Here is a 21366-nt window from a genome sequence, read left to right as displayed (position 1 = left end):
TACATGGTGAGTTGGAAGAGTGGATTTATATGAGCAACCAGAAGGGTTCAAAGAGAAGGGTCAGAGAATAAGGTTTGTATATTAAAAAAGTTATTGTACGACCTAAAACAATCGCATAGATAGTGGTACAAGAAGTTTGATACTTTCATAGAGAAACAACAGTTTATTAGGAGGGAATATGATCATTGTTTCGACTTCAAGACACTACCCGATGGAGGATTCATTCTACTGGTATTGTATGTTGATGATATGTTTATCGCCAATTAAAGCATATCTAAAATCAACATATTGAAGACTCAACTATCAGGGACATTTGAACTGAATGATTTGGGGGTTACAAATAAGATTCTTGGCATAGATTGACATACATAAAGATATGGAGAGGTGCGGGTTACAGTTATCTCAGGCAGAGTACCTTGAGAAGGTATTGGTGAAGTTTAGGGTGGATAAAGCCAATCTAATTGGCACACCCCATACTACTCGCTTTAGGCTTTCTTTAGAGCATCGTCCCATTACTGATAAAAAATGCGAGATATGTCTCATGTGCCTTATTCGAATGCGGTTGATAGTTTAATATATGTTATGGTCTGTATGAGACTGGATATTTCACATGTAGTTAATGTTGTAATTAACATGTCAAACCTCAACAAGAAACATTGGGAGGCAGTAAAATGACTACTTCATTATCTACGAGGCACACAATTGATGTCTTGACATTTCAGAAATCAGAGGAAAAGCTTATAGGCTATGTAGATTAAGATTACGCAGGGAATATAGATAATTGTAATAACCTTAGTTCAGTAAGTCAATTATATAAATTTGTACTTGGAAACATACTTCGCACAAGATATAGTGAATGCTTATAAGCACTGCAAAATAAATTGTCCTCTCTCTCTTTCATGATGGAAATCCTGAATGTTGGGGATACTCTTTAAGGGGGGTAGACTGTAACACCCTATATTTTTCAGTACTCGGGTGTTACCATGAATCCACCGTCCATCAGGTCCACAACATATCATTAGATGATTCATTACTAAATCGCACCAAAGTGACCATTTAGTTCAAAAATCAATTGTTAAAACTCACCGAATCAATCTTTAGAACCATTGGGACTGTTAACAAATAATTTTAAAGCAATCTAACCAGTGAGAGTAATCTTCATCTATATATCGAACTATCTAATCGACTAATTATAAAATCAATAGCTAGATTTCCATCTAGAGAGTCTTTAGGTCATGTTTCCATCTAGAGAGTCTTTAGGTCATGCGAAACTGGTGAGAAGTGTTTTTAAAACAATTTTGTTGTTGGGTCTCAAGATCCGACCTTTGATTTGAAAAAGAATAGTTGAATTCGAGATCGGTCTTTAGATTAAGACCTCACATCATCCGATCAGGGGTCTGATCATCAAAACCATTTATTATATCCCATCTAGATACTTTAAAGGACTCCTAGGACCATTAATGCTCATTTAAACTAGACATGAGACCCTTAGAACAGTTAAGAGAATATTTAGAAGCTATCTGACCATCGAATTGTTCAGAATTAATAAATAAAATGATTTTAATCAAACTTGGTCCGCTTAAACGATGAATCCACTTCATTTTCTGGTCTAGGGTGTCGGAAGACCTGACCAGTTAAATGATCGGCCCTGATCATAGAAACCGACTTCAATCCACCACTGAATCAACTCATGTGTGCACCACCGGAAGTGCGCTCGCTGTGCACTGAACCCATCCTCGGGTCAAAGTTAGTTTTGACTTGATGTTTTCTGAAAAAGGAGATTTCTCTCCTCTCTTTCTGATTTTTCCTTCCTATAGGCATTTGAACGAACAATCATCCCTATTTTATGATCAATGGCAAATCGTTAATGTTTTTTGGGAAAGTACGAACCGTTCATCACATCAAGCACATGATACCGACCAAACCCTGGTTCTTTTCGCACACTAACACATGAGTGCGGGAACACGATTTTTGGTGCTAATAGTTGTGGGGTGCGATTGTTTTGCCAAAAATTGAAAGTCCTTAATGGTAATCTGCGTGTGCACTCCTCTCTCCATCCTAACTGTTTCTAGAAAACAATCATAATCCTCTATCTTAAGGCATCATGTGTCACACAATTTTTTTACGTAACAAAGGGATCAGATGAAATCTATCGATTATGAATGCTATTGAACTAAAAGCAAATTTTGGTCGTTCATTGACTTTAGAAACTTCCTTAGAGCATCTCGATCATTGATATTAGTTCATGTAGAAGTTCTGTTCGCATCAGAAAGAGATCTCATCCGTAATCATTAGGGTGCACGAGATATCACGTGAGCAATTCGAAAACTCATGAACAACCAAGTTTCTTGTTCGCTTGCCCTAAAATATGAGCCCCACAAGCTTCTAGAGACGAATCAAGACTGTTTGGAGGCCCTGGACCAAAGAATGATACACTAGATCAAGAATCATCGTAATTAGTGTGGTTGTCTTCTTCGATTGGCCGAAGAATGCATTATCGATGTTTAGACTTTTTCCACTGATCTAAGTTGTCGATTAGATTGGCTAGGAACCCAAAAGTTCATGCGTAACATTTAAATGGAGTCATGCAAGCTAACTATTTCGAATTAATAAAAATTTTCAATTTTTCATTTGGATTCAATATTGACTCAACCTAACTAATATATTGATTAGTTAGTATTAGAATCCTGGGGAATAAGATTAGCAATGTCTTTAAAATCCATCTATCTAAGGAAACAATTCCAGAAATAGAAAGCCATAAAGAGAGTGAGTGTGTGTCGTTCTCCCTGGCCACACAGAGTCAAGTTGTGACTCGGTTCGAGTTGTGCCATGGTCCGCATTAGTTCGGGTCTAGGTCAGTTCTGACTCAGTTGAGTCATCTTTAAAAGAAGTAGAAGCCTAAAGGAAGAGGGTATAACACCTCATTCTTTTCAGTACTACTCAAGTGTTACCATAAATCCATCTTCCATCAAGTCCACAACATATCATTGAATGATTCATGACTAAATTGCACTAAAGTGACCATGTAGTTCAGAAATCAACTATTAAAACTCACCTAGACAAACTTTAAAACCATTGGGACCATTGATGAACAATTTTAAAGCAATCTAACCGTTGGGAGTAATCTTCATCTATAGATCGAACTATCTAATCAACTAATTATAAAATCAATTGTTAGTTTTCCACCTATAGAGTCTTTAAGTTACCTAGAACTGGTGAGAAGTGTTTCTAAAAGAATTTTGTTGTTGGATCTCAAGATCCGACCGTTGAAATTAAAAATCAATCTCTAAATTCGAGATTGTTCATTAGATTAAGACCTCACATCATTCGATCAGGGGTCTAATTATCAAAACCAACTATTAGATTTCATTTAGATAATTTAAAGGACTCATAGGACCGTTGATGTTCATTAAACTAGACCCGTGACCCTTAGAACAGTTAAGATCATATTCGGAAGCTATCCGACCATTAGATTGTTTAGAATTAACAAATAAAATGATTTTCATTAAATTTGGTCTACTTAAACAATGAATCCACTTCATTTTTGGGTCCATGGTGTAGGAAGACATGGCCAGTCAAATGATCTGCCCTAATCATAGAAACTGACATCATTCTACCATTGAATCAACATGTGTGCACCAGCAGGAGTGCATTCGTTGTGCACCGAACCCATCTGCAAGTCAAAGTCGGGTTCGACCCGATGATATTTGGAAAAGGAGATTTCTTTCCTCTATTTCCATTTTTTCCCGCCTGTGGGCATTTGAACAAACAACCATCCGTGTTTTATGATCGGTGGCCCACCGTCAGTGTTCGTCAAAAAAATTGAACCGTTCATCATATTAATCATACGATACCAACTAGACCCTAGGTCTTTTTACACACTGACACACAAGTGTGTGAACATGATTTTTTATGCTAACAATTGTGGCGTGGGGCTATTTTGCAAAAATCAGAAGTCCTTGCTCGTAATCTGCATGCACACTCCTCTCTCCAGCTTAACCATTGGTAGAAACAATCCTAACCCTCTGTCTTAGGGCATGCGCCGCGCAGTTTTCATCCGTGAGAAAGGGATCGAATGGAATCTTTTGGTTACGGATGATATTGATCCAGAAAAAAATTATGGGCATTCATTGACTTTAAAAACTTGCTTAGAGCATCTCGATCATTGATATTAGGACATGTAGAAGTTTCATTCGCATCAGAAAGAGATCTCGTCTGAAATCTTTAGGGTGTGTGAGATATCGCATGCGCAACTCGAAATATCATGAACCACCGAGTTTCTTGTTGGCTTGCCCCAAAATATGGACTCCACGAGCTTCTGGGGACCAATCAAGACCATTAAGAGGCCTTAGACCAAAGGATGATCCCCTAGATCAAGAATCGTCATGATCAGTGTGATCATCTTCTTCGATTAGCCAAAGATTGCACCATCTATGTTTAGAATTTATCAACTTATATGAGTTGTCCATTATGTGGGATAGCAATCCAGAACTTCATTCCTAACATTTGATTGGAGCAATGTAAGCTAAATGATTCAAATTAATGAAAATTTGCAATCTTGCATTTGGATTCAACATTGACTAAATAGTTCATTCATTAGTTTGTATTAGAATCCTCTGGAATAAGATTAGCAAGCCCTAAAAAGTTGTCTTTCTAGGGCAACATTTCCATAAATAGAAAGCCATAAAGAGAGTGATTGTGTGTTGTTCTCCCTGTCTGCACTAAGTGTTAGAAAAATAAGTGTTTTTTGTACACAACGGAGGATAGAAGAAAATGATAACGAAACGATTAGATCTATCGGGTTGAAGGCTTGACTTGAATAGTCAATTTCTCAAGACAAATTTGCTGCCTTTTTTCTGGAATTTCCAACTAGTGCAAACAAAGAAAATCTACAAATTGTCTTCAAGATACAATGAACTCTCAATTCGATTTTCAACACAAAAATTTGTACATTTAAGTATTAAACAGATCTCTAGTTTTGACACCGATATGCCTTAAGACGTTTAAAAAAAATTCACCAAGAGATCAGATTGAGAGTAATTGTACAGAAGATGATATAATCTTAAGGATAAGAGTATCTTCTTCTGGATTATAGTATCCATGATTTATATCAATTGAAAGGTTATGGATTTCTTCCTGAAGAGGTGCTAAAGAGCCACTTCAAGAAATTCATACCCATTCACAGAAAATAATTGCCTTTCCATGACAAGACATGACTCTTTGTCCTATGACAGTTATTTCTGTACCCATTCAGACAGGAGAAGTTATCCAACAGGAAAAACTATATCCACATAAGCGACACGTCGCATAGGTACCACATGTACAATCATGTCACAATTACTCTCAATCATAAAAAAGGTAATAAAACATCAAGGTAGACTCCGGTTCAATACCAGTTGAAACATGGCCCAAAAAAGTTTGAACCGTGTGTCAAAAAGACTAAGGCTCTTATTGCTCATTGCAACGATGCGCACGTGTGAAGTGCACCTAATAAAGCGCCCAAGCAGCCCTACCGCCCATGCCGTGCGAGCGCTGCGTGGACGGTACGAAGATTTGAACCCTGGTTACATAAGCAAAAATCCCTTCTATTACCGACTAGCTATACACACTATTTATGAAAAGTTTAAATAATTAATATATTTATTTACTTTCTAAAAGTAACTTTTATTTTTGAAATTTATTTTTATTCTAAAAAACATAACACTAAGTCGGGTCGTGACTTAGTTCAAGTCATGCCATTGTTCGAATGAGTTCGGGTCTAGTTCAATTCTACTCAGTTGAGTTATCTTTTGAAAGAAGTTGAAGCTAGAAGGAAGAAGCTAAAAACCTATACTTTTCAGTACTCAGGTGTTAGCATGAATCCACCGTTCATTAGTTCCACAACATACCATTAGATGATTCATTATTAAATCTCACTAAAGTGACCATCTAGTTCAGAAATCAACCTGTAAAACTAACCTAGACAGTCTTTAGAACCACTAAGACCATCGATAAACAATTTTAAAGCAATCTAGCCATTGGGAGTAATCTTCATCTATAGATCAAGCAATTTAATCAACTAATTAAAAAATCAATAGCTATAATTCCACCTATAGGGTATTTAGGTCACCTAGAATGGAATTGGTGAGAAGGGTTCCTAAAATAAATTTATTTATCTCAGGATCCGAATGTTGAAATTGAAAATCAATTGATGAATTTGAGATTGATCATTAGATTAAGAGTTCACATAATTCGATCTGGGGTCTGATCATCAATTCCAACTATTAGATTCCATCTAGATACTTTAAAGGACTTCTAGGATCGTTGATGTTCAGTAAAACTAGACTGGAGACCCTTAGACTAGATACTTTAAAGGACTCCTAGGATCGTTGATGTTCAGTAAAACTAGACTGGAGACCCTTAGAACCGTTAAGATTAGATTCAGTAGATATCCAACCATCATATTATTTAAAATTAACAAACAAAATGATTTTCTTTAAATTTGATCCACTTTAACAATGAATCTACTTCATTTCCGGGTCCAGGGTGTAGGAAGACCAGGCCAGTCAAATGATTGTCCCTGATCATAGAAACCGACTTCAATCCACCATTGAATCAACTCACGTGTACACCAATGGGAGTGCACTCGTTATGCACCGAATCCATCCATGCGTTAAAGTCGGGTTTGACTAGACGATTTTTGAAAAAGGAGATTTCTCTCCTCACTTTTCTATTTTTCCCTCCTATGTCCATTTGAATGAACCACCTTCCGTGTTTTGTGAACGGTGGCCCACCGTTAGTGTTCGTTTGGAAAATTCAAGTCATTCATCATATCAAGCACACGATTCTGACTAGACCCTCGGTCTTTCCGCATGCTAACACACGAGTGCATGAACACGATTTTTGTCTCTAACAGATGTGGCTTGTAACTGTTTTGCCAAAATCGAAAGTCCTTGTTGGCAATCTGTGTGTGCACTCCTCTCTCCATCCTAACTGTTGGTAGAAAAAAAATCCTAGCATTTTTTCGTAGGGCATGCATCGCATATTTTTCATCTCACTACAACAAAATACGGTTTAGCCGACTGATGGGCTTACCCTTTGCCCGCAGCCCGTTTTAACAGCTGCGGGTAAAGGGTCCCTTGCTATTAAAAAAAAAACCCTAAAGCCGTATCTCCCTCTTTCTCTGCCTCTCCCTTGCGCCGTATCTCCCTCTCCCTGCCTCTCCCTCTCCACTGCATCTCGCTCTCCTTCCCTCTCCCTCTCCCTATCGCACGCTCTCCTTCTCCCTCTCCCTCTCACTCTCGCGTGCTCTCCCTCTCCATCTCCCTCCTTCTCTCTGCCTCTCCGGCCCACTCCCTCTTGCGTGCTCTCCCTCTCCCTCTCCCTCTCCCTCTCCGCTCGCTGTCCTCTCACTCTTTGAAGTTTCAAGTGTTCCTTCATCTCCACTGCGGAGATCGGAGGAGTTGGTAAAAAATAAAAAAAACCCTAGATCTCTTTCGCTCGCTTTCTGTGAGATCTCGATCTTCCTTCGATTCCATCATAAGCAGGTGATTTTCCCATCTCTGCCCTAATTTTTCTATTTTCTGCACTGGATCTTCTGTAGATGCGTTTTCTTGATGCGATTTCCAACTTGAGGCTATTTTCTGTGCACTGAGGGTTTCTGTATTTGATTTTGCAGAATTGACAACTGGAAACGTGAACATATACGGCAGTTCCTGAGAGAGAAGGTGAAGCTGGTGCATCAGCAAGCTACGATTTGAATCTCAGGTTCCGTTTCTCCTCTGTTAATTGCTATATAGGAGTCTCTATCCTATTTGATTTAGTTTCAATAATTAGATTTACTCATAATTTCAAATTTGCAATAATTAGATTGTTGACTTGAAAGATGTGTTGCTGTAGGGGAATAATCTCCGACTATTGATTCTTTTCTCGTGTAAAGACTCTGCTAGTTTTGGTTTTGATTTGGCTATTCTCGTTGTGTGGGAATTCTCTTTGGACAAAAAAACAAAGTCTTAAAATTTTAGGTGTCGGGTCTTGGTTGCCAGACCTGCAACCTCTTGATTGATGCGGCTTCCTTCATACAAGACAGCGCCTTGGAGATTTGCTTCTCCTTGACATACCCTTCAATCTGGCCGAGTCAAGGTATTTTTTCCTTTTGGGCAATGCTCATGTGTCTTCTTGTTTGTAGTTTTTGATGCTATCTCAACGCCTCTTTAATGAAGCTTGTTGTTATGTTTCAAAAAAAAAAAAAAAAACATGGAAAAGGTTTAATAATTGCTCTGGGAAGGCCATGTTCCTACTGTAATTTAGATTTAGCTCTACCAAGCATTGCCTAAAATAAAAGCCATTGTGGGCTTCTATCCTTCAATCCTTCAGCTCATGGGAGTGAATTTGGTGGTTCTATGCTTGTCATGAGCAGTGGATTTTAACTGGGTTTAATGGTTCCTCTATTTTTGTTTTTTTTTTTTTTCATGCTTCTTAACTGGTACTTCTGTATGTAATAAGTGATGAAATTTGGACAAAATTCTCATCATCTGATATGTAACCGAAGTTGAATTTTGGAAGTATTGCATTTATGTAGAGCAATAGATGACTATTCCCAGGGATCTTTTAGGGTTATATTCCTTTTTGCCTTCTCATTGCATCTATCAGTTGGCATTGATGTTTTGTTTGGAGCTGAACCTTTCTGATTGTCTTGCATTAGTGTGGATCTGATACTTGATGCGGTAGGAAAGTCCATAATAATGATTTAAATGATTGAGTGATTGAACTGATATTTGGAATAAAATGTCTATGAACTTGTGCACATTTGATGAACTTGTGCACATTTGATGTAACAAGACCGTCCAGTGTATAGACTGCTCATTGTGAAAATTAATTTCTGCAGTTCATTTTCCATTGGATCAACTCTTTTTTTTTTCTGAAAGATCCAATGGATCAGCTCTTATTTTATTTTATTTTTCCTGAAAGATCCAATGGATCGACTCATTCTCTTCCTTTTTATTAAAACTTCCCAGATCGGATGATTCTAACCCTTGAATCAGTGGCCTACAAATAAATTGCTAGGGATAACAATGGTACAAAATAAAATCCATGGATGAGCTGGATGGGATTGTCTAATATGTAAAATCTGAGGGTCATTATCTTTCCACGGTAGGTCCATCTTATCAACTGTCTGGATCATTTGAGGTTCATTTGCATGAAGATGCTGATATGGGGCTAGAAAAGTTTTGGATCCCTTCGTCCAGGTCTGTTTGACCTAATCAATAGGTTGGATGGCAAATAAAGATTACAGTGGGCCCTAATCTCAAGATGCCTTTGTCTACTACTTGTCTAAACCATATTAAACCTGAACTTTCCATTCGCTGAATTTTGGTGTTTCTATTATTTTACCATTCTCAATGACTTGCAATGGTCATCCTTTAATCACCCATTATGAAGGATGGGTCACTTTAGTTCGTGATAGAAACAGAAAAAGGCCTATAATTAAATAACGGCTATTATTTTCAAAACGATGTCCACTTTTTCCTCAATGGTGACTTTTATGTTATGGAACAATGCCCTGTTTTTCACCATTGTTTGGAAATCATGAATTGGCTTCACATATTCGCCTTGCTTAGTCTTGTAAACTAAGCAAGTTATGGTTGTGCCAGCTCACACCATGCAAACTAAAATTTCCGTCTCATAAGGAATTGCCACTGCTACCGCTACCCTTGCTAGAACCAACGGCAAGTGAATGCACGACGTACGCATGCCATGAGCTTGTTAGCTTCGGCCCATGATCTAAAAGGAAATAGTAACAAGATAAAGAACTATCTTATAAGGAAAACCTCATACAAAAATTTTATATGTTGTAGGCAATTAATTCAAACTAAACCATTCTCAATGACTTGCAACAATTTAGAAAAAATAGAAAACAAAAATCAACTTCCCCCTCCAGTCTGATCATCTTTGTTTCGGGATGCTTTGGATATTTTTGATATTAGACACTGATTATTTCTGTTGTTGGTTTGGTTGATTTTGAAATCTGGGTTTTTTTAGGGGAATGAGAGGGGAAACTGGCTTCAGAACCTCAAATATGGTGTTTTTGGGCTTGGAAACAGGCAGTATGAGCATTTTAATAAGGTTCGGGGAAAAAAAAAGACATTAAATATTACGGGCTTTTAGTCAACACTTCTTTTACCTTTTGGCAGCTGCTGACATTTGGTTTATGTTGTGTTTTAAAAAATAGATAGCTAAGGTGGTGGATGACTTGATTGCAGAACAGGGTATGTGTTTTGGATAGCCTGATTCCCTTTTCTTTTTCTTTATTATTTTTTTCTACGTTTGGACGATATGGACTTATTGAGGTCATTGAAATTGATTAAGTGATATGTGACTGTGTCATCTTTGTATGCATTGCTAAATACCTACCTATTTCCATGAATTAGTTACAAAATCCCATCTTAACCAATGAACTTGCCTCTATCAATGGTATCTGCCTTACATTTGCTGGATTAATTTTATGGTTTACTTCAATTGATGAATTCATGACCCATTGTAATTGGTTGGAAACTTTGTGTCCTTTTCTGTTGAAATAAAAATTGCAGCACTGATTCAATTGGGATTTTGATCAATTTAGTGATTTGTTACAGATTAATAAATATGATTTGTATTAAGTGCCATTCATTTCTCCTCATTATGTTACCTGTTAACGTCATGAGGAAAATGTGTCTTTTTAACCGATATAGGGCAGGGTCTTGTTCATTAGCTTCGTATTTTTTTGTTTTTAATATTATGTTTACTGAGTTTTGGTGATGCTGCTATGCTCACCCCTCTCCAGATGCACCTTTATGTGCAGCACGTGTGATAAAAAATTAGGATTCAGTATGGTGCATTCATATTGGTCCACAATTATACGTTGAATGGGCACTTTGGCAAGTGTATTTTTAGCCATACAATCCTTATGTTGTATGCATTCATCTACATGGTGAGGATCACCTTATGCATTGTTGGATATCCCACGCACTTGCTAGGTTGGCACTTGTGCTGTGTAAAGATGTGTTTGCAGGTGATTTTGCTTGCTCATTGATATTTTAAGTTAGATAGTCTTTAAAATGTTTCTGTATAATGTGCATAACAGTACATTCAAATTACACTACAAAAGAGGTGTTGTATTTATGGAGTTCTAGAAAGCTTGACCATTATCTAGAAACAATTGCATGTGAAATATGTGAGTGCTCATGTGAGTCACAATAGGAAAATTTATGCAAATCCAGTGCTCATGTGAGTCACAATAGGAAAATACAAATTTGGGCGGTATGCTTTATATGTATTACATTTTTTTTCTTAAATTATTATTGTGACTTGTTAATTTATAATTGTGACTTGTGATTGTGATTTGTAAGTTAGATAATTAGTTACCCGTTTGAGGATTTCTATGTGGCCATACATAGATATGGTGTGTTTTTGGTGGCATAGAAATAGCTCAAATTGTCCCATTTTGGACAGTTCAAGGTTAGATGGATAGTATGCTTTCATATAATCTATTTAAATGTTCATGCCTGATTTGCGGTCCATCTCCTCGTTTCTCTTTGGATATGTTTCTTTCGTTCCGTATCCAATGCCAAATATCTTTACATTGCTTTAAATATTTGGCATCGGAATGTAACGTAAGATCAACTTATCTGGAGAGGCATGGGGAGATGCTGTTGGATTTTCGGCGTGGACGTTTAAATGGGAATATGAAAGTATTACAATCTATCCAACCTTGGATGGGTAACTAATTTAGGATTTAATTGAGCGATGGTCCCTGGAAGGTGAGAACTGCTGTTATGACCATGACAAAGCGGTCCATTTCCTATGGACAACAATATAGGGATCCCTGGAAGGTGGGAACCGCTGTTATGACCATTTAAGGTTGGATAGATTAGAATGCTTTTGGCTCCTTAATTTAAATGTTCATGCTCGTTCTGCATTGCATCTTTATAATTGATTTTTAATGTCAAATATTCTCACATTGTGCGGATACTTGACATGAGAATAAAATGCGAGATTAACATATCTGAAGAGACATGTGGAGATGCTATTGAAATTTCGATGTGGGCATTTACATGGGAACATGAAAACATTACAATCTATCCGATCTTGGTTGGATGACTGATTTAGTCAATTCTAGTAAATCTTTGACAATAGTGAATCTTCAAGTGAGTCATTCTAGTTAATCTTTCGTAGGAAGCTTTGTCGGGCCCACATTGTATTTCCACCAACTTGTCTTTCGAAGTGGCTAAGGAACATAGTGATGGATAAGAGTTGGATTCGTATGTCAAGGTACCTCAATAACTTTTAGTTGTTATGGCCCATTGGTTAAGATGCATTTTTTTGACATCTCCAATTTCATTGGATGGTTTAGGGTGAGCAACGAATACTTAAGTGGAGCTGTGAAATTCTTAGATTTTGCATTTGCAAATGCAAGCAATAGAAGGAGGATCCTATGTCCATGTAAGAAATGCAACAACAACTACTGGGTGTCTCGACAAGAAGCATACGATCATATTGTGTGTGATGGATTTAATACGAGTTACACCCATTGGCGTTTTCATGGAGAAGCTACGTCTTCTTTTATGCCTGCTACTACAAATGTTGAAGGTGATGATCCAGATCCATGCGACGATATGCACGGATTGTTGGAAGATGCATTTGGACATACATTGGATGGTCAAGAGAGTGATGCAGAATATGGAACTACACCGGGGCTTAATACCGAAGCGCAACAATTTTTCAAATTGGTGGAAGACGCCGATCGAGAATTGTACCCAGGGTGCAAGAAGTTCACCAAGCTATCTTTCGTTGTTCGACTATACCATGTGAAGTGCCTCGGTGGATGGAGTGACAAATCGTTCACCACGTTGCTTGAACTGCTGAAGGAGGCACTCCCCGAGGGTGAAACTTTACCAAAGTCTTTCTATGAAACTAAGAAGATCATTGGGGACTTGGGCTTGAAATATGACAAAATTGATGCTTGTCCCAATGATTGTATGTTGTACTGGAAGGAGGCCGCTGGTGAGCAATCATGTGCTACATGTGGTGCTTGTAGATGGAAAACGGTTGAACATCAATCGGATGACAAGGCAACTTCTTCATTAGCAAAAGATCGAAAAATTCCGGCTAAGATATTACGTCATTTTTCCTTGAAACCAAGGTTACAGAGATTGTTCATGTCATCAAAAACAGCTTACTCTATGAAATGGCATTTCGAGAGTCGCACCAACGATGGAATATTAAGGCATCCTGCTGACTCCCCAATGTGGAAAACTTTTGACCATGACCACCCGACATTTTCTTCGGATGGACGCAATGTTAGACTCGAGTTAGCAGCTGACGGTTTCAATCTATTCAGGACAATGAGTATTGCTCATAGCACATGGCCTGTTGTTCTGATACCATATAACCTACCACCATGGATGTGCATGAAGCAACCGTATCTCATGTTGTCCTTGCTTATTCCTGGACCTTCTGGACCTGGTAATAACATTGACGTATATATGCAACCTCTGATAGATGAGTTGAAGGAATTGTGGGAGATTGGCACAAACACTTATGATGCCTCAAGCAATGAGATATTTCGAATGCGTGCGGCATTGTTGTGGACTATTAGTGATTTCCCTGCATATGCAAACTTGTCTGGATGGAGCACTAAAGGACGCCTTGCTTGTCCTTGTTGCAATAAAGACACTTCATCTAAATGGTTAAAGCATGGTCGAAAGTTTTGTTATATGGGTCATCGTCGATTCTTGGAACCTGATCATAAGTTTAGAACTGATAGCAGATCCTTTGATGGCACGGAAGAATTTTGTGAGGCGCCAACTCCGCTATCTGGGTCTGATGTGTTGGCTCAGTTACAAGGAATTAATGTCACTTTTGGAAAGAAGACCGTAGGCAGTCATGGGCATAAGAGAAGACGAGAAGACAATGAGGAAGAAAGATATAACTGGAAAAAGAAGAGCATTTTCTTTGATTTACCGTATTGGGAGCATAATCTATTGCGTCACAATCTAGATGTGATGCATATTGAAAAGAATGTATGTGACAATGTGCTTGGGACATTGTTGAACATTGAAGGGAAAACAAAAGATAATATGAAAGCACGTCTTGACATGCAAGATATGGGTATAAGACAAACATTACACCCGAGACAGCTCTCATCAAATAAAATATATTTGCCACCTACATGCTTTTCTATGTCATCGAGTGAAAAGGATGATTTCTGCAAAGTCTTGAAGCGGGTGAAAGTTCCAGATGGTTATGCAGCAAATATTTCACGATGTGTGCATCTCAAAGAGCACAAAATTTTAGGACTCAAGAGCCATGATTGTCATGTTATGATGCAACAAATACTTCCGTTGGCGATACGAACAACACTTCCTCAGCGTGTGAGCTCAACCTTGCTTGAATTGAGCAGTTTCTTTAGGGAATTATGTTCCAAAGTAGTCCGAGTAAAAGATTTCGACCAATTGGAATCTCGAATTGTGCTAACACTTTGCCATCTAGAAAAGATCTTTCCACCGGCTTTTTTTAATATTATGGTGCATTTGCCTATTCATTTAGCGGGTGAGGCCAAACTAACAGGACCGGTACAATACCGATGGATGTACCCCATCGAGAGGTGCGTGCTAATATTTATAAATTAAATTTATTTTCCATGCTATTCTAGTCATGCTAATCGACCATATATTTCTGAACTGTTTAATATTGGTGACCATAGGTACCTACACACATTGAAGTCCTATGTACGTAATAAAAGTCAGCCCGAGGGTTCAATTGCAGAAGGGTACTTGGCAGAAGAATGCTTAACTTTCTGCTCAAGGTACTTGCATAATGTGCAGACAAGGTTCAACCGACCAATACGGAATGATGATTATGGTAACACCATTACAGAACAATCATCTATTTTTCCACGAATAGGTCGTGCATTAGGGAAGGCTAAAGATTGTGTACTAAATAAAGTTGCATTTACACAAGCACATCGATATGTTCTGTTTAACAGCAGCGCAATCATCCCATATCTTGAGTAAGACAACTATGACACTTAATTTATACATGTGGAAAATAACTTCCCACTGTTTCTTACTGGAACCAATTTATATACAGAGAACACATGAATGTTGTTAAGCAGAAGAATCTTCGCGCACGACCAAGGGATATAGAGCGCATTCACAATGAAACATTTCATGAATGGTTTAGTGATCATGTAAGTAGTCGATGCAATAAGTTGACGGACATGTGCATGTTCACTTATTTTCATTGTCTAGACACGTGCTTCTATTTTAACATTTTTTATATATATGTGAATAGGTTGAACAGTTGCGCTATGCAAAGAATGAGCAGGTCTCAGAAGACCTTAGATGGCTAGCTCGAGGTCCTAATATGGCAAGAAGATATGAAGGTTTTATAATAAATGGCTTCAGGTTTCACACTAAAGATCGAGAGAAGAAAAGAAAAACTCAACATAGTGGAGTTGTGGTGACTGCAAAGACATCAAGCTTTGCGAGTGTTAATGACAAAAACCCTATTGCAGGAGATGTAACTTACTATGCTGTCTTGACAGACATCATTGAATTGGAATATTGTGGTGATCGAAAGGTTATATTATTTAAGTGTGATTGGGTTGATGTTCTATCTCAGGGCAGGGGTGTGAAGAAGGATAAGTTTCGGTTCACGCTCGTGAATTTAAAACGGCTATGCCATACTGGTCAACAGTTGTTTGATGAACCATTTGTGTTCGCATCTCAAGTTGAGCAGGTGTTCTATGTGCAAGACCCCATCGAGAAAGATTGGCATGTTGTAGTGAGGACGAAACCTAGGGATTTGTTTGATATGCGTGGGGAAGAGTCTACAGATGATGTTGACACTAACTTAGAGAGTTCATCATTCAATGATCAAAGTTTGGAGGAATCAAGTGATGACATTATTAGTTGGGAAAGGATAGACATCGATGGTACAACAATTGTCACACCTTTACTACCTGCCCAAAAGATGGTAGAGGACCAAACAGATGATACTGATTTTTCTAATCCCGATGGAGACGACATTATGTACAATAATTGATTTCTTATGTACCATATTGCCCTGATATATGAAAAAGAAATTCAAATGTTTTTTTTTCCATGCGATTTTGTTATTATTATTACTGTTTTTTGAAATTTAACTAAAGATGAAGAATATTTTATTGTCATACTGTCATATTGCTAGACATATACAGGTGTTAGACATGAGGCGCATCAAACGCACGGCTAGGCGATCGATAGGTCCTATGACTGATGCGGGACCTAGCCAGACCCAGGCTACAACGGGTCCCTCTAGTGGTATGTTATGCATCGATTATTTTATGTGTTTTTATGCTAAGGAACTATACGAGTATCCATATTAATGTTGTTGTTTTAACAGATTCACAGGGTGCGATAAAAAAGAGAGGCCACACACGATGCCTCGAAGTTTGGAAGATGCGTGAAGGACAACGCATTACTATTCCCATCAATACTAAAGGACAACCCGTTGGTGACAATGTTAACAAGTTGACAAACTTCCTAGGGACTATAGCACGCAATGGGGAATATGCACCCCTTACATTTACTGATTGGAGGGCAGTGCCGAATGAGAAGAAGGATGATATGTTAGGACTTGTTATGGTAATGGTGACAATGCTTAGTTTTTTTCATTTTTCATTTTTTTTTCCATTTTTTGTTCATTATATGATTGTCTGGTTTTAACATGTGATGCAGTCTAAGTTTGAGTTTGACGCGGATGCAAAGAAGTGGGTGTTACAATCAATTGGTAGAAAATGGAAGGATTGGAAAGGTGAACTGAAAAAACTCTACTATTCTCCTCATGAGACTGACGAGGAGCGGCTTGCGAACCTTGATGAGCGGGTCAAAGAGGATCAGTGGAAGGCACTCATTCAGTTTTGGAACTCTAAAGAAGGGAATGTATGTGATGAGTAATTATCGATTGCTTTATGTTTTAGAATTACACAATAATTTACTCCGTCGGTGTGTTCACATATAGGCTCGTAGTAAGAGAAGTTTTGAGAATAAAAAAAGACAATTAATCAGCCACGCTGCAGGCTCAAAGAGCTTTGCACGGATACGTGAGGAAGAGGTAAATTTTCTTAATCACTCGATCAACCATGTTGGTTTATTTCTTATATATAACTTATTTACATAATGATAGAGGAAGAAAATGGCTAGTGGCGAGGATCCAAGCCGGGCAGATGTGTTTATATTGACCCATACGTGCAAGAGTGGTAGGCCTGTGGATGAGACTTCATTAAGAGTAATGGTATATCCATGCATCTAATTGTTATGTTTTATACTTTATAAAAAAAAATTCTCTCATTTATCGTTGTACAATCTAAACCGATATTTTTCTATTGCAGGAACAACTTAATGAACAAATCTCAGCAACCCGATACCTCACAGAATAACACAAGAAGGAATGACTTGTTCTCTCGAGTAATGAGAGAAGATCGACATGGCCGAGTCCGCATTTATGGGTTAGGCCCCACTCCTACTGATTTGTGGGGAACAACACGTAGCCAACGAAGGATTGCCTCCGCTGCTCAGAGTAGAAATGAAGAATATGAAGGACTGCAGATTGAAGTATCATCCCTAAAATCGGAAGTTTCATCCCTAAAATCGGAAGTATCATCCCTAAAATCAGATTTTTCATCTTTTAAAGAATCCATGGCGCAGCTGATATCCTCTAGGACAAATCTGAAATCCACAGTATCAGATAATTCAGCTAATCTCAACCTAAACCAACCGGCCTCATCATCAAGCCAGGTAATTATATGATATATATGCATATATTTACATGTGTATTATGTCCTATATTATATAGAGTTTAGTCGGTATATGATGATTGACATTGATTTATCATTTGTAGGGACACTTAGCGAAAAAGGGAAAGACTACGACTTGCAGTAGTACCGGGGTAAATTTTCACACAAATCAAATAGTTCTTTTATTATGTTTTGAGATTATTGTGTTCTTAATTAGATGTGGTATACAAATGATGCAATGTATTGTGTTAAATAGTAACTTTTATTTGTAGGACGTAATCGAAGTTCTTCTTACTAGTATCCGTGGGGTTACTGTCGCTAGAGGGATTGTCTTGAGTAAGGATCCGCTCACAAAAGTAGGCGGGTTCCCACTTGGAAATGGTTTTTGGGAAGTATATATTCAGGTGGCAATTGTACGTGAAGAGACTTTAATGAGACCCTATGGATGATACAGAACAATTGGGGATGCAGATGGAACAAGTATTTGTTGGCCTGATTGTTGTTGTTTGGTAAGATTTTTTTTTTTTCATATACAATAGAACTTATATAAGATTGTAAATATTAACTAATTTCTTCTTGTTATTTTATTTTGTAGGTTGTGACAACTATGGATTAAGCTAAATGGAGGGATCTCTCTCTCTCTCTTTTTATTATTTCTGAAAACAAAAATAATTGATTTTGACAGTTGGTTGTGATAGCTAATGTTTGTTTCATGTTAGTAGTTTTGCTTGACTAATCTACAAAGATTTATATTGTGATTTGTTTCAGCTTTTCATCTTCTTATGCGTAACAGAAGGTACACATTTCTATTATGATTTGTTTTGATTTTTTCTCTGCTTATGCGTAAAATATTCTGATTTAAATATTAAGAACTACGTAGTGGCTTGATCCCAATCTTCCGAACATTGGGTACGTAGGCAGCCGTTCATACTAGACCGTATCGGTGCAGCCACAAACTATTTTTTTTCCCCTTCTTGTAGTGTAGATGCATTTTCATCAGGACTACTTGGTAGTAAGAGAGGTGGATGATCAATATATACCCTTGTGTTCAGTTTCTATGCAGGTAAGCAGATATTCCACCCCGTAAGTTTTTGACATGTTTGTTTAATTGGAGCTTCAGTGAATATGACTGTCATAAGAGAAACTTTAATGCTCTGGCATGGTGTGATGGATGATATGCAGGGTGCTAAACACAGTCTTTCAATGGCCTGAGATGCGCTGCAAATCGGGTCTCCAACTCGACTGCATCAGACCGTAAACTAGCCTTCCATCTAGCTAAACACAGTCTTTCAATGGGATTGTTGCTTGGGCTGAAGCTAGCCATGATGATGGACTGATACCACCCTCAGATAGGGCCGAGATCTGGCATCTATCAGACCATGATAGTGGCCATGGTTTGGCCGCAGATAGGCGGTGAAATAAGCCCTCCAATGGGGTCTATTTAAGCCAAAAAATGAAAACAGGGCCGGAGACAGTCTTCAAAACAGCCGCAACAGGGGCGACATGCATACACGGTTACAGCTGGTGGGCTGCGCAGAACATGGGCCTCACCAAATGCAGGTGGGCTGCACTGACACTTGGCCTCACCAAGCCACAGGTGGGCTGACGCTGGGCCACATCAGGTTGCATGGGTCTCTCTGACCATCCACATATGAACGTCATCCAGGCCGTCCAGCAAGGGACGTTCGACTCTGTACGTTTGAGATTATATATATGGTGTGTGTGTGTGTGTGTGTCTGTGTGTATATATATATTCACAATATAACTAGTGATGGTGGGTCCCACACGCATGGACCCACCTCATGTATATCTGGGCCGTCCATCTGTTGGACGACTGCTGCCCTTGATATCAGCAGATTGTGGAGCCCGCACATGGTGAACATCAGCACCGTCCATTGCTGGACGGTACCACGTAAGGCCCTATCATGATGTATGCATCCTCCACGCCATCCACATGTGGGACCCACCTGCCTTTAGCTTGGCTTAGGTCTGCTAATCTAGACTGTCCATCCATTTAGTTGTTGGACCACATGCATGGCCCCCCACCATGATACATACGGGACGGTGGGCTAGTGATCTCACCCGCTATATAGCTGCTATGTTAATCGGCAAGTCGGTGGGGACCCGTGTGACGTATGTGTGCATTTAAACCATCCAAGACCCAATGGTCCGATCGTATTGAACCCACCTCGATGTAGATGTGTGGCCTCCAACCAACAGTCAGGCGGACCACCTTGGGGGCCGCCTAGATGGGTCAGATCAGACCCAGATTGGGCCACTCCTTGGGCAAATCACGGCTAGATCTGGGCGCTCCTTTAATGTGAACTGAACCATTGTAATTTCAGGTCATTCAATTGACCCTGGTGTTTTGAAAACCTTAGATTGATTATCTACTTGGTAGTTTGGTTTGATGTTTGTGTTTTACTGGTCCTTCAATTTAACAATGTCAGAATTGTCTACAGTTTGTTTAATATTGATTAATATCGTGTTCTCCAAACATTGTGGATCTCATGTTGAAAGCTATCTATCAGGTGGATGGTAACTTATGATCGGATGCCATCATTTCTCATACACATAAGCACATGTACACACATGTATATTGAAAATGATCAAGTGCAAACATTTTCAATACCACAAACTTAGGTACAAATGACTTGTGTGGGCTCCCCTTAACATTACTTCGGGAATTTGGCATGCAACCCAATTTCAATTTGTTCCTTGCTACAATACCTTGTTTTGGCATGCAACCCTTTGGCACTTAGCAAACTAGATTTCTGAAAAAGACAAATACGAGTAAAGACTTGCAGTTACTCTTTTGTTCAGCTGAGAAAACTGAAAGGGCATTTATTCAGCTGAAAAAACTGAAAGGGCATTTATTCATCAATTGTTAGGGACTGCCAATTCCAGCACTAGTAAAGACTTGCAATTACTCTGTTGATAATTTATCTTCCGAGATTTTGATTGTTTTGGATCTTCCAGTTTCACATTTTAGATAACTAGCCTGGTTTTTGGGATAGGTTATCTACAATGGGGCCAACTGATTTTCATATGTTCCACATCCTCATCTGCATGTGAAGATGTACATGTGAGCTAGCAAACATCCACTATTTTTCAATCTTTAAGTAATTCTAAGTTCTTTTTTGTTATCTTCTCCACATGTTTCATTTACTACAATTTGCAAGTGGGTATTGTATTTATCGAGCTCTTCGTTTCTTTCAGAGCTGTCCCGCATCTATTTCAAAGCTAGTCAGCGAGTGCATGGGGAGCCCATTGGAAGATGTCAGTGGCATGGTGTCTTCTTTGTTGTCATTTGGGGCATATGGAATGAGAAAAATAAGAGAAAATTTCAAGGGAAACAATTCCCAGTCTGTGGCATCCTTTGTAGGATCAATGGAGGCCTAGATTGGGCGACGACCATCCAGCACTTTAGAGGATTCTCAAGGAGGATGATCTATCAGGGCATGCACTAGCAATGGTAAGCAATTTTTTTAGGTGGTAATTATTTAGACATTATAGGGAACTATACTATGAAACTATTATGTTCCTTAGTGTTGTATTGTTATTCGTGA

General features: G+C 38.5%; 1 protein-coding gene across 2 annotated transcripts; it reads left to right on the top strand.

The window, feature by feature from the left end:
• The first annotated feature begins 16213 nt into the window (after positions 1-16213).
• LOC131251547 (uncharacterized) lies at positions 16214-18291 on the top strand. 2 transcript variants are annotated; one of them, XM_058252305.1, is made up of 4 exons: positions 16214-16322; positions 16405-16646; positions 16740-16943; positions 18120-18290. In XM_058252305.1, the coding sequence occupies exons 1-4, from the start codon at positions 16229-16231 to the stop codon at positions 18135-18137; spliced, it is 558 nt and encodes a 185-aa protein (XP_058108288.1). In that variant the 5' UTR covers positions 16214-16228; the 3' UTR covers positions 18138-18290. The 2 variants fall into 2 exon arrangements, 1 of the variants encoding a protein (XP_058108288.1); XR_009173954.1 differs by lacking the exons at positions 16214-16322; positions 16405-16646; positions 16740-16943 and adding exons at positions 17512-17798; positions 17902-17949 and having other exon boundaries at positions 18120-18291.
• Positions 18292-21366: the final 3075 nt, after the last annotated feature.

The sequence above is a fragment of the Magnolia sinica genome, chromosome 1 (genome assembly GCF_029962835.1).
Source record: "Magnolia sinica isolate HGM2019 chromosome 1, MsV1, whole genome shotgun sequence".
NCBI lineage: Eukaryota > Viridiplantae > Streptophyta > Magnoliopsida > Magnoliales > Magnoliaceae > Magnolia > Magnolia sinica.
This window is presented reverse-complemented; position numbering and strand designations above follow the sequence as displayed.